Source organism: Bufo bufo, chromosome 10 (assembly GCF_905171765.1).
Source record: "Bufo bufo chromosome 10, aBufBuf1.1, whole genome shotgun sequence".
In the NCBI taxonomy this organism is placed as follows: Eukaryota; Metazoa; Chordata; class Amphibia; order Anura; family Bufonidae; genus Bufo; species Bufo bufo.
In genome coordinates, this window is record NC_053398.1 from 150,811,382 (window position 1) to 150,825,600 (window position 14,219).

The 14,219-nt window shown below is 47.4% G+C and overlaps 1 protein-coding gene across 1 annotated transcript in view; it reads left to right on the forward strand.

The window, feature by feature from the left end:
- ANKAR (ankyrin and armadillo repeat containing) overlaps nucleotides 1–14,219 on the forward strand; it is a 92,640-nt gene that overhangs the window by 35,222 nt on the left and 43,199 nt on the right. Inside the window, exon 5 of the mRNA XM_040409057.1 lies at nucleotides 10,837–11,081. Coding sequence (XP_040264991.1) covers nucleotides 10,837–11,081 — 245 coding nt within the window. The remainder of the gene's footprint in view (nucleotides 1–10,836; nucleotides 11,082–14,219) is intronic.

Here is a 14,219-nt window from a genome sequence, read left to right on the forward strand (position 1 = left end):
GGTTTGAGGCCATCCGGAAATGTCTGCATTATTCCGATAATGCAGCATGTCCCCCCCGAGGTGATCCTGCCCATGACCGTCTGTATAAGATACGGCCGGTCATCGATCACTTTGGGGCCAAATTCATGGAGGCCTATGTACCTGGAAGGGAGGTCGCGGTTGATGAGTCTCTCATTGCGTTCAAGGGGAGACTCATTTTCCGCCAGTATGTGCCCTCCAAGCGGGCGAGGTATGGCGTGAAGCTATACAAAATTTGTGAGAGTACCTCAGGGTACACTTACAAATTTCGTGTGTACGAGGGGCGAGATTCCCGGATTCAACCCCCAGAATGTCCCCCCACTCTGGGTGTTACCGGGAAACTTGTGTGGGACCTTATGTACCCACTGCTGGATAAGGGTTACCACCTTTACGTGGATAACTTTTATACCAGTATCCCCTTGTTCCAGTCCCTTGCCGCCAGATCCACGTCCGCTTGTGGGACCGTGCGGAAAAATCAACGCGGCCTCCCTGCCCACCCCCTCCAGGTACCTATCCCCAGGGGTGAGACCCGTGCCCTTACCACTGGAAACCTGTTGCTGGTCAGGTATAAGGACAAGAGGGATGTCCTTATGCTGTCCACAATTCATGGTAACGGCATCACCCCTGTCCCTGTGCGAGGTACCACGGCAACGGTCCTCAAGCCCGATTGTATCGTCGCCTACAATCGGTATATGGGAGGAGTTGATCTCTCGGATCAAGTCCTCAAGCCATATAATGCCATGCGCAAAACCCGGGCATGGTACAAAGAAGTTGCGGTCTACTTGGTGCAGGTTGCCATGTACAACTCTTTTGTACTATCCCGAAGCGCTGGCAGCACAGGGACATTCCTCCAGTTCTATGAGGCAGTCCTCAAGGACCTGATCTTTTCGGACCGGGAAAGAGCAGGCCGGAGTACCTCGGGAACTGTAGGTGCCCGGATCGTCCCTGGCCAACACTTTCCAGGTGTGGTCCCCCATACTGGAAAGAAGGGACGAACCCAAAAAAAGTGCAGAGTGTGTCGCAGGAGGGGGATACGGAAGGACACGACTACTCAGTGCGACACGTGCCCCGATCATCCGGGCCTCTGCATTGACGGTTGCTTCAGGGAGTATCACACTTCCATGGAGTACTAAATTTATATCCCAATTTAGCACTGACATCGGATAAAAAAAAATGGTTCTCAGACCTGAGACACCCAAAAAAACTAAAATAATTTATTAAAAGTAGACATATTAGGTATCGCCGCGTCGGTAATAATCTCCTCTATAAAACTACCCCATGACCAACCCCCCCAGATTAACACGGTCAAGAAAAAAAAAAAAAAAAAGGTGCAAAAAAAGTTTTTTTTTGTCACCTTACATAATAAAAAGTTTAATATCAAGCGATCAAAAAGTCATATAGCCCCCAAAATAGTGCCAATAAAACCGTCCGCTCCTCCCGCAAAAAATGAGCCCCCACATGAGATAATTGGATAAAAAAAATAAAAATAAAATGACCCTTAGACTTTAGAGATACCCAAAAAAAAGATTTGTATCAAAAAAGATAATATAGTTAAAAACCTAAATAATTGTAAAAAAAGTAGACTTATTAGGTATTGCCGCGTCCGTAAGAATCTCCTCTATAAAAATATCCCATGACCTAACCCCCCAGATTAACACGGTTAAAAAAAAAAAAAAAACGGTGCCAAAACCGCTATTTTTGGCACTTTTCCATTTCAATCCGTTTTTTCCGGTAACAAAACAAGGGTTAACAACCAAACAAAACTTAATATTTATTACCCTGATACTGCAGTTTACAGAAACACCACATTTGTGGTCGTAAACTGCTGTATCAGTAAAAGGGAGGCCGCAAAAGGAAAGGACCGACATGGTTTCTGGAAGGCCGATTTTGATGGCCTTTTTTATTGACACCATGTCCCTTTTGAAGCCCCCCTGATGCACTCTAGAGTAAAAACTCCCCAAAACTGACCCCATCTAAGAAACTACACCCCTCAAGGTATTCAAAACTGATTATACAAACTTTATTAACCCTTTAGGTGTTCCTCAACAGTTAATGGCAAATGGAGATGAAATTTCAGAATTAAAATTTTTGGTAACCTTGCCTCACAAAAATGTAATATAGAGCAACCAAAAATCATATTTACCCTAAAAATAGTCCCCAAAAAAATGCCACCTTATCCCGTAGTTTCCAAAATGGGGTCACTTTTAGGGAGTTTCTACTCCAGGGGTGCATCAGAGGGGTTGAAACAGGACACAGTGTAAATAAACCGGTCCATAAAAATCAGCCCTCCAAAAACCAAACGGCGCACCTTTCACTCTACGCCCCGCTGTGTGGCCGTACATTAGTTTACGGCCACATATTGGGTGTTTCTGTAAACGGCAGAGTCAGGGCAATAAAGATACAGTCTTGTTTGGCTGTTAACCCTTGCTTTGTTAGTGGAAAAAATGGGTTAAAATGGAAAATAAGGCAAAAAAATGAAATTTTCAAATTTCATCCCCATTTGCCAATAACTCTTGTGCAACACCTAAAGGGTTAACGACGTATGTAAAATCAGTTTTGAATACCTTGAGGGGTGTAGTTTCTTAGATGGGGTCACTTTTAGGGAGTTTCTACTCTAGGGGTGCATCAGGGGGGCTTCAAATGGGACATGGTGTAAATAAACCAGTCCATAAAAATCAGCCCTCCAAAAACCAAACGGCGCACCTTTCACTCTACGCCCCGCTGTGTGGCCGTACAGTAGTTTACGGCCACATATTTGGTGTTTCTGTAAACGGCAGAGTCAGGGCAATAAAGATACAGTCTTGTTTGGCTGTTAACCCTTGCTTTGTTAGTGGAAAAAATGGGTTAAAATGGAAAATAAGGCAAAAAAATGAAATTTTCAAATTTCATCCCCATTTGCCAATAACTCTTGTGCAACACCTAAAGGGTTAACGACGTATGTAAAATCAGTTTTGAATACCTTGAGGGGTGTAGTTTCTTAGATGGGGTCACTTTTAGGGAGTTTCTACTCTAGGGGTGCATCAGGGGGGCTTCAAATGGGACATGGTGTAAATAAACCAGTCCATAAAAATCAGCCCTCCAAAAACCAAACGGCGCACCTTTCACTCTACGCCCCGCTGTGTGGCCGTACAGTAGTTTACGGCCACATATTTGGTGTTTCTGTAAACGGCAGAGTCAGGGCAATAAAGATACAGTCTTGTTTGGCTGTTAACCCTTGCTTTGTTAGTGGAAAAAATGGGTTAAAATGGAAAATTAGACAAAAAAATGAAATTCTCAAATTTCATCCCCATTTGCCAATAACTCTTGTGCAACACCTAAAGGGTTAACGACGTATGTAAAATCAGTTTTGAATACCTTGAGGGGTGTAGTTTCTTAGATGGGGTCACTTTTAGGGAGTTTCTACTCTAGGGGTGCATCAGGGGGCTTCAAATGGGACATGGTGTAAATAAACCAGTCCATAAAAATCAGCCCTCCAAAAACCAAACGGCGCACCTTTCCCTCTACGCCCCGCTGTGTGGCCGTACAGTAGTTTACGGCCACATATTGGGTGTTTCTGTAAACGGCAGAGTCAGGGCAATAAAGATACAGTCTTGTTTGGCTGTTAACCCTTGCTTTGTTAGTGGAAAAAATGGGTTAAAATGGAAAATTAGACAAAAAAATGAAATTCTCAAATTTCATCCCCATTTGCCAATAACTCTTGTGCAACACCTAAAGGGTTAACGACGTATGTAAAATCAGTTTTGAATACCTTGAGGGGTGTAGTTTCTTAGATGGGGTGATTTTTGGGTGGTTTCTATTATGTAAGCCTCGCAAAGTGACTTCAGACCTGAACTGGTCCCTAAAAATTTAGTTTTTGTAAATTTCTGAAAAATTTCAAGATTTGCTTCTAAACTTCTAAGCCTTATAACATCCCCAAAAAATAAAATATCATTCCCAAAACAATTCTAACATGAAGTAGACATATGGGGAATGTAAAGTCATCAGAATTTTTGGGGGTATTACTATGTATTACAGAAGTAGAGAAACTGAAACTTTGAAATTTGCTAAATTTTTCCAAATTTTTGTTAAATTAGGTATTTTTTGGTGCAAAAAAAAATAATTTTTTGACTTCATTTTACCACTGTCATGAAGTACAATATGTGACGAAAAAACAATCTCAGAACGGCCTGGATAAGTCAAAGTGTTTTAAAGTTATCAGCACTTAAAGGGACTCTGGTCAGATTTGCAAAAAATGGCCTGGTCCTAAGGTGTAAAAAGGCTGTGTCCTTAAGGGGTTAATGGTGTTGCATGTGTCACGGTGCTCCTACCTGGATACGTTGGACCCCAGGTGTTGTCGTCTGAAGCAGAGCAAATAGGGGGAACAGTTTAGGGATTTGAAGAAATTATTGAGTCCAGGCCTTGTATATAGTTGAACAGCAACTTTACTTTAAATAAACGTTCTTCCAAGCAGTTTAGAGACTTTGTCTTGGTTTCCAGCAGGCTTGGGCATTAACTGTGGCAGGGAAACTCCTTTCTGCTACGTCAGTTGCTCTCTGGCTCTGCTGTGCTAACAGGCTGGATATAGAACTCAGCTTCTTCTTTATGCTGTAATTTCTGAACTTTTCTTACTTTGATTGCATCACCCTAAGTTAGGGTGTCTGGGGTCCACAGCACAGCTGTGTGACCCTAGACCCCCCCAGGGGTGCTGCCACTTGTCCCCCCCCCCACCCCCCCCCCCCCCCCCCCCTTTTTTGGGGTGCATTTTTTTTTTTTTTTTTTGTACGCTGATTGTGGCCGGCACTTAGTGTCCGGCCACTGTTAGCGCATCGCACACCCCACCGCTGATCAACTTCGGACAGTTGATCAGCGGTTTTGATTTTTTTCCCCCACATTTTTTGCCCTTTTTTTAGTTAGTTTATTTTATTTTTTTTCTGTTAGTTTTAGGGTGAGTTCGTGAACACCCGTGCCCCCACACACACGCACACAAAATAAAGAGTTACACACACGCACATATACACGCAGACACACACTCCCCTATGGCCCGCCGGACGTTCTCGGCCGAGGAGGCATACGCCCAGCTTGCCTCCGACTCCGAGAGTCCCAGTGAGGATGAGGATGACCCCACATTCCTGTTGTCATCCGCATCCTCCTCATCATCTAGCGATGATGATGAGCCCCCAAGGCGGCGGAGACGCCGCCAGGCGGAGCAAGGGGACCGCCATGTTAGGGACCCTGTGGCCCACACTAGTACGAGCAGCTCTGGGGCTCGTACTGGTTTCCCGGCCCACCAGTTAAATCCACCGGAGCCCCCTTCCGGTGAACTTGTCTGGTGTAGCCCAGAGCGATACGAGCCCGTGATTCCTGATTTTGTAGGCCAATCAGGAATCCAGATTTCCACAGTGGGCTACACTGAATATGACTTTTTTTGTCATTTTTTCAGTGACCCACTGGTAAATCTGATGGTGGAGCAGACGAATCTGTACGCCCAACAGTTCGTCGCTCAACACCCGGGCTCCTTTTTGGCCAGGCCCGGTGGCTGGACGCCGGTCAGTGCAGCCGAAATGAGGATATTTTGGGGCCTCGTGCTGCATATGGGCCTGGTCAAAAAACCCAGTGTCAGGCTGTACTGGAGTGGGGACGTCCTATACCAGGCCCCACTTTACAGTACAGCCATGACACGCTCCCGGTTTGAGGCCATCCGGAAATGTCTGCATTATTCCGATAATGCAGCATGTCCCCCCCGAGGTGATCCTGCCCATGACCGTCTGTATAAGATACGGCCGGTCATCGATCACTTTGGGGCCAAATTCATGGAGGCCTATGTACCTGGAAGGGAGGTCGCGGTTGATGAGTCTCTCATTGCGTTCAAGGGGAGACTCATTTTCCGCCAGTATGTGCCCTCCAAGCGGGCGAGGTATGGCGTGAAGCTATACAAAATTTGTGAGAGTACCTCAGGGTACACTTACAAATTTCGTGTGTACGAGGGGCGAGATTCCCGGATTCAACCCCCAGAATGTCCCCCCACTCTGGGTGTTACCGGGAAACTTGTGTGGGACCTTATGTACCCACTGCTGGATAAGGGTTACCACCTTTACGTGGATAACTTTTATACCAGTATCCCCTTGTTCCAGTCCCTTGCCGCCAGATCCACGTCCGCTTGTGGGACCGTGCGGAAAAATCAACGCGGCCTCCCTGCCCACCCCCTCCAGGTACCTATCCCCAGGGGTGAGACCCGTGCCCTTACCACTGGAAACCTGTTGCTGGTCAGGTATAAGGACAAGAGGGATGTCCTTATGCTGTCCACAATTCATGGTAACGGCATCACCCCTGTCCCTGTGCGAGGTACCACGGCAACGGTCCTCAAGCCCGATTGTATCGTCGCCTACAATCGGTATATGGGAGGAGTTGATCTCTCGGATCAAGTCCTCAAGCCATATAATGCCATGCGCAAAACCCGGGCATGGTACAAAGAAGTTGCGGTCTACTTGGTGCAGGTTGCCATGTACAACTCTTTTGTACTATCCCGAAGCGCTGGCAGCACAGGGACATTCCTCCAGTTCTATGAGGCAGTCCTCAAGGACCTGATCTTTTCGGACCGGGAAAGAGCAGGCCGGAGTACCTCGGGAACTGTAGGTGCCCGGATCGTCCCTGGCCAACACTTTCCAGGTGTGGTCCCCCATACTGGAAAGAAGGGACGAACCCAAAAAAAGTGCAGAGTGTGTCGCAGGAGGGGGATACGGAAGGACACGACTACTCAGTGCGACACGTGCCCCGATCATCCGGGCCTCTGCATTGACGGTTGCTTCAGGGAGTATCACACTTCCATGGAGTACTAAATTTATATCCCAATTTAGCACTGACATCGGATAAAAAAAAATGGTTCTCAGACCTGAGACACCCAAAAAAACTAAAATAATTTATTAAAAGTAGACATATTAGGTATCGCCGCGTCGGTAATAATCTCCTCTATAAAACTACCCCATGACCAACCCCCCCAGATTAACACGGTCAAGAAAAAAAAAAAAAAAAAGGTGCAAAAAAAGTTTTTTTTTGTCACCTTACATAATAAAAAGTTTAATATCAAGCGATCAAAAAGTCATATAGCCCCCAAAATAGTGCCAATAAAACCGTCCGCTCCTCCCGCAAAAAATGAGCCCCCACATGAGATAATTGGATAAAAAAAATAAAAATAAAATGACCCTTAGACTTTAGAGATACCCAAAAAAAAGATTTGTATCAAAAAAGATAATATAGTTAAAAACCTAAATAATTGTAAAAAAAGTAGACTTATTAGGTATTGCCGCGTCCGTAAGAATCTCCTCTATAAAAATATCCCATGACCTAACCCCCCAGATTAACACGGTTAAAAAAAAAAAAAAAACGGTGCCAAAACCGCTATTTTTGGCACTTTTCCATTTCAATCCGTTTTTTCCGGTAACAAAACAAGGGTTAACAACCAAACAAAACTTAATATTTATTACCCTGATACTGCAGTTTACAGAAACACCACATTTGTGGTCGTAAACTGCTGTATCAGTAAAAGGGAGGCCGCAAAAGGAAAGGACCGACATGGTTTCTGGAAGGCCGATTTTGATGGCCTTTTTTATTGACACCATGTCCCTTTTGAAGCCCCCCTGATGCACTCTAGAGTAAAAACTCCCCAAAACTGACCCCATCTAAGAAACTACACCCCTCAAGGTATTCAAAACTGATTATACAAACTTTATTAACCCTTTAGGTGTTCCTCAACAGTTAATGGCAAATGGAGATGAAATTTCAGAATTAAAATTTTTGGTAACCTTGCCTCACAAAAATGTAATATAGAGCAACCAAAAATCATATTTACCCTAAAAATAGTCCCCAAAAAAATGCCACCTTATCCCGTAGTTTCCAAAATGGGGTCACTTTTAGGGAGTTTCTACTCCAGGGGTGCATCAGAGGGGTTGAAACAGGACACAGTGTAAATAAACCGGTCCATAAAAATCAGCCCTCCAAAAACCAAACGGCGCACCTTTCACTCTACGCCCCGCTGTGTGGCCGTACATTAGTTTACGGCCACATATTGGGTGTTTCTGTAAACGGCAGAGTCAGGGCAATAAAGATACAGTCTTGTTTGGCTGTTAACCCTTGCTTTGTTAGTGGAAAAAATGGGTTAAAATGGAAAATAAGGCAAAAAAATGAAATTTTCAAATTTCATCCCCATTTGCCAATAACTCTTGTGCAACACCTAAAGGGTTAACGACGTATGTAAAATCAGTTTTGAATACCTTGAGGGGTGTAGTTTCTTAGATGGGGTCACTTTTAGGGAGTTTCTACTCTAGGGGTGCATCAGGGGGGCTTCAAATGGGACATGGTGTAAATAAACCAGTCCATAAAAATCAGCCCTCCAAAAACCAAACGGCGCACCTTTCACTCTACGCCCCGCTGTGTGGCCGTACAGTAGTTTACGGCCACATATTTGGTGTTTCTGTAAACGGCAGAGTCAGGGCAATAAAGATACAGTCTTGTTTGGCTGTTAACCCTTGCTTTGTTAGTGGAAAAAATGGGTTAAAATGGAAAATAAGGCAAAAAAATGAAATTTTCAAATTTCATCCCCATTTGCCAATAACTCTTGTGCAACACCTAAAGGGTTAACGACGTATGTAAAATCAGTTTTGAATACCTTGAGGGGTGTAGTTTCTTAGATGGGGTCACTTTTAGGGAGTTTCTACTCTAGGGGTGCATCAGGGGGGCTTCAAATGGGACATGGTGTAAATAAACCAGTCCATAAAAATCAGCCCTCCAAAAACCAAACGGCGCACCTTTCACTCTACGCCCCGCTGTGTGGCCGTACAGTAGTTTACGGCCACATATTTGGTGTTTCTGTAAACGGCAGAGTCAGGGCAATAAAGATACAGTCTTGTTTGGCTGTTAACCCTTGCTTTGTTAGTGGAAAAAATGGGTTAAAATGGAAAATTAGACAAAAAAATGAAATTCTCAAATTTCATCCCCATTTGCCAATAACTCTTGTGCAACACCTAAAGGGTTAACGACGTATGTAAAATCAGTTTTGAATACCTTGAGGGGTGTAGTTTCTTAGATGGGGTCACTTTTAGGGAGTTTCTACTCTAGGGGTGCATCAGGGGGCTTCAAATGGGACATGGTGTAAATAAACCAGTCCATAAAAATCAGCCCTCCAAAAACCAAACGGCGCACCTTTCCCTCTACGCCCCGCTGTGTGGCCGTACAGTAGTTTACGGCCACATATTGGGTGTTTCTGTAAACGGCAGAGTCAGGGCAATAAAGATACAGTCTTGTTTGGCTGTTAACCCTTGCTTTGTTAGTGGAAAAAATGGGTTAAAATGGAAAATTAGACAAAAAAATGAAATTCTCAAATTTCATCCCCATTTGCCAATAACTCTTGTGCAACACCTAAAGGGTTAACGACGTATGTAAAATCAGTTTTGAATACCTTGAGGGGTGTAGTTTCTTAGATGGGGTGATTTTTGGGTGGTTTCTATTATGTAAGCCTCGCAAAGTGACTTCAGACCTGAACTGGTCCCTAAAAATTTAGTTTTTGTAAATTTCTGAAAAATTTCAAGATTTGCTTCTAAACTTCTAAGCCTTATAACATCCCCAAAAAATAAAATATCATTCCCAAAACAATTCTAACATGAAGTAGACATATGGGGAATGTAAAGTCATCAGAATTTTTGGGGGTATTACTATGTATTACAGAAGTAGAGAAACTGAAACTTTGAAATTTGCTAAATTTTTCCAAATTTTTGTTAAATTAGGTATTTTTTGGTGCAAAAAAAAATAATTTTTTGACTTCATTTTACCACTGTCATGAAGTACAATATGTGACGAAAAAACAATCTCAGAACGGCCTGGATAAGTCAAAGTGTTTTAAAGTTATCAGCACTTAAAGGGACTCTGGTCAGATTTGCAAAAAATGGCCTGGTCCTAAGGTGTAAAAAGGCTGTGTCCTTAAGGGGTTAATGGTGTTGCATGTGTCACGGTGCTCCTACCTGGATACGTTGGACCCCAGGTGTTGTCGTCTGAAGCAGAGCAAATAGGGGGAACAGTTTAGGGATTTGAAGAAATTATTGAGTCCAGGCCTTGTATATAGTTGAACAGCAACTTTACTTTAAATAAACGTTCTTCCAAGCAGTTTAGAGACTTTGTCTTGGTTTCCAGCAGGCTTGGGCATTAACTGTGGCAGGGAAACTCCTTTCTGCTACGTCAGTTGCTCTCTGGCTCTGCTGTGCTAACAGGCTGGATATAGAACTCAGCTTCTTCTTTATGCTGTAACTCAACTCTGTAATCTGGTCTGTCTCTAGCTTTGTCCAGGGAATTTTACTCCTGGTTTCAGAGGCTCTTTGCTGTAGCCTCCAGATCCAGCAAAGCTAAAGGTGCTCTAGCACCTCTAGGCAAGGCTCGTCCAACAGGGACGTGCACCTGCTGCACACGCTCCCTTGGCAGGGGGTAAACTAGTCTGACCTCTAACTAGCTAAACTCCTCCCTAAAGGGACAAAATAGAATGGAAAGAAGGTTGAACTCTATGTAAGATAGCTCTGCCATTTATGTTGCCACCTGCTGGTGAACCAGGCATATTACATGTTACAGTTACAAAATAAGAAATATGAATACACATTATGCAGGACCTGACATAAATACACATAATGACATGAGGTTAACCAATAAAGACATTAGCAAGATGCAAAAGTGGTAATGCCACTCTGGGCGTTACACATGCTTGATGTTTATGATAAGCCTTGCAATCTCTGGTTTTTCATGCAGGTTCCTTGTTATGGGGCAGTTGGAATGAGCCATTTGTGTCTCCTTTCATTTTCCTAGGGCACAGTGAGAATCTGCAGCTAATTGGGAAAAGCTCTGGCTTCAGCTTCTCACACGTCCTCCTCCTGTTGCGCTCGTCTGATGAAGAAATTCGCCTGACTGCCGGAGAAACTTTGGCCACATTCGCTTTTAATAGTACAAGCCAACAAAAGGAGATTGTTCAGAATGGAGGACTGGTGTGGAGGGACTTGGCCCCATTCCTCGAATCAGCTGAGCAGAATCGCAGGGCTCTCGCAGCATTTCAGGTACAATAACATACAGGAGGTGGTACTTATGAAGAGTGTCTAGTAGGTATGAGAAGTCTTATAGGCCGTGCAATGCCCCTCAGGATAACAGGCCGTGCAGTGCTCCCCAGGATTACAGGCCGTGCAGTGCTTCTCAGGATAACAGGCCGTGCAGTGCTTCTCAGGATAACAGGCCGTGCAGTGCCCCTAAGGATAACAGGCCGAGCGGTGCCCCTCAGGATTACAGGCGGTGCAGTGCTCCTCAGGATTACATGCCGTGCAGTGCCCCTCAGGATAACAGGCCGTGCAGTGCTTCTCAGGATAACAGGCCGTGCAGTGCTCCTCAGGATAACAGGCCGTTCAGTGCTCCTCAGGATAACAGGCCGAGCGGTGCCCCTCAGGATTACAGGCGGTGCGGTGCTCCTCAGGATTACAGGCCGTGCAGTGCTCCTCAGGATAACAGGCCATGCAGTGCTCCTCAGGATAACAGGCCGTGCAGTGCTCCTCAGTATAACAGCCGTGCAGTGCTCCCCAGGATTACAGGCCATGCAGTGCTTCTCAGGATAACAGGCCGTGCAGTGCTTCTCAGGATAACAGGCCGTGCAGTGCCCCTAAGGATAACAGGCCTTGCAGTGCTTCTCAGGATAACAGGCCGTGCAGTGCTCCTCAGGATAACAGGCCATGCATTGCCCCTCAGGATAACAGGCCGTGCAGTGCCCCTAAGGATAACAGGCCGTGCAGTGCTTCTCAGGATAACAGGCCGTGCAGTGCTCCCCAGGATTACAGGCCGTGCAGTGCTCCTCAGGATAACAGGCCGTGCAGTGCTTCTCAGGATAACAGGCCGTGCAGTGCTTCTCAGGATAACAGGCCGTGCAGTGCCCCTAAGGATAACAGGCCTTGCAGTGCCCCTAAGGATAACAGGCCGAGCGGTGCCCCTCAGGATTACAGGCCATGCATTGCCCCTCAGGATAACAGGCCGTGCAGTGCCCCTAAGGATAACAGGCCATGCATTGCCCCTCAGGATAACAGGCCGTGCAGTGCCCCTAAGGATAACAGGCCGTGCATTGCCCCTCAGGATAACAGGCCGTGCAGTGCTCCTCAGGATAACAGGCCGTGCAGTGCTCCCCAGGATAACAGGCCGTGCAGTGCTCCTCAGGATAACAGGCCGTGCATTGCCCCTCAGGATAACAGGCCGTGCAGTGCCCCTAAGGATAACAGGCCGTGCAGTGCTCCTCAGGATAACAGGCTGTGCAGTGCCCCTCAGGATTACAGGCTGTGCAGTGCCCCTCAGGATAACAGGCCGTGCAGTGCTCCTCAGGATAACAGGCCGTGCATTGCCCCTCAGGATAACAGGCCAGGCAGTGCCCCTAAGGATAACAGGCCGTGCAGTGCTCCTCAGGATAACAGGCCGTGCAGTGCCCCTCAGGATTACAGGCTGTGCAGTGCCCCTTAGGATAACAGGCCGTGCAGTGCTCCTCAGGATAACAGGCCGTGCAGTGCTCCTCAGGATAACAGGCCGTGCATTGCCCCTCAGGATAACAGGCCGTGCAGTGCTCCTCAGGATAACAGGCCGTGCAGTGCTCCCCAGGATTACAGGCCGTGCAGTGCTCCTCAGGATAACAGGCCGTGCATTGCCCCTCAGGATAACAGGCCGTGCAGTGCCCCTAAGGATAACAGGCCGTGCAGTGCTCCTCAGGATAACAGGCTGTGCAGTGCCCCTCAGGATTACAGGCTGTGCAGTGCCCCTCAGGATAACAGGCCGTGCAGTGCTCCTCAGGATAACAGGCCGTGCAGTGCTCCTCAGGATAACAGGCCATGCAGTGCTCCTCAGGATAACAGGCCGTGCAGTGCTCCTCAGTATAACAGCCGTGCAGTGCTTCTCAGGATAACAGGCCGTGCAGTGCTCCTCAGGATTACAGGCCGTGCAGTGCTCCTCAGGATAACAGGCCGTGCAGTGCTCCCCAGGATTACAGGCCGTGCAGTGCTCCCCAGGATTACAGGCCGTGCAGTGCTCCTCAGGATAACAGGCCGTGCATTGCCCCTCAGGATAACAGGCCGTGCAGTGCCCCTAAGGATAACAGGCCTTGCAGTGCTTCTCAGGATAACAGGCCGTGCAGTGCCCCTCAGGATAACCGGCCGTGCAGTGCTCCTCAGGATAACAGGCCGTGCAGTGCCCCTCAGGATAACAGGCCGTGCAGTGCTCCTCAGGATTACATGCCGTGCAGTGCCCCTCAGGATAACAGGCCGTGCAGTGCTCCTCAGGATAACAGGCCGTGCAGTGCTCCTCAGGATAACCGGCCGTCCAGTGCTCCTCAGGATAACCGGCCGTGCAGTGCCCCTCAGGATAACCGGCCGTCCAGTGCTCCTCAGGATAACCGGCCGTCCAGTGCCCCTCAGGATAACAGGCCGTGCAGTGCTCCTCAGGATAACCGGCCGTCCAGTGCTCCTCAGGATAACCGGCCGTCCAGTGCCCCTCAGGATAACAGGCCGTGCAGTGCTCCTCAGGATAACCGGCCGTCCAGTGCTCCTCAGGATAACCGGCCGTGCAGTGCCCCTCAGGATAACAGGCCGTGCAGTGCTCCTCAGGATAACAGGCCGCGCAGTGCTCCTCAGGATAACCGGCCGCGCAGTGCTCCTCAGGATAACAGGCCGTGCAGTGCTCCTCAGGATAACAGGCCGCGCAGTGCTCCTCAGGATAACAGGCCGTGCAGTGCCCCTCAGGATAACAGGCCGTGCAGTGCTCCTCAGTATAACAGCCGTGCAGTGCTTCTCAGGATAACAGGCCGTGCAGTGCTCCTCAGGATTACAGGCCGTGCAGTGCTCCTCAGGATAACAGGCCGTGCAGTGCTCCTCAGGATTACAGGCCGTGCAGTGCTCCTCAGGATAACAGGCCGTGCAGTGGTCCTCAGGATAACAGCCGTGCAGTGCTCCTCAGGATAACAGGCCGTGCAGTGCTCCTCAGGATAACAGGCCGTGCAGTGCTCCTCAGGATAACCGGCCGTGCAGTGCTCCTCAGGATAACAGGCCGTGCAGTGCTCCTCAGGATAACAGGCCGTGCAGTGCTCCTCAGGATAACAGGCCGTGCAGTGCTCCTCAGGATAACAGGCCGTGCAGTGCTCCTCAGGATAACAGGCCGTGCAGTGCTCCTCAGGATAACAG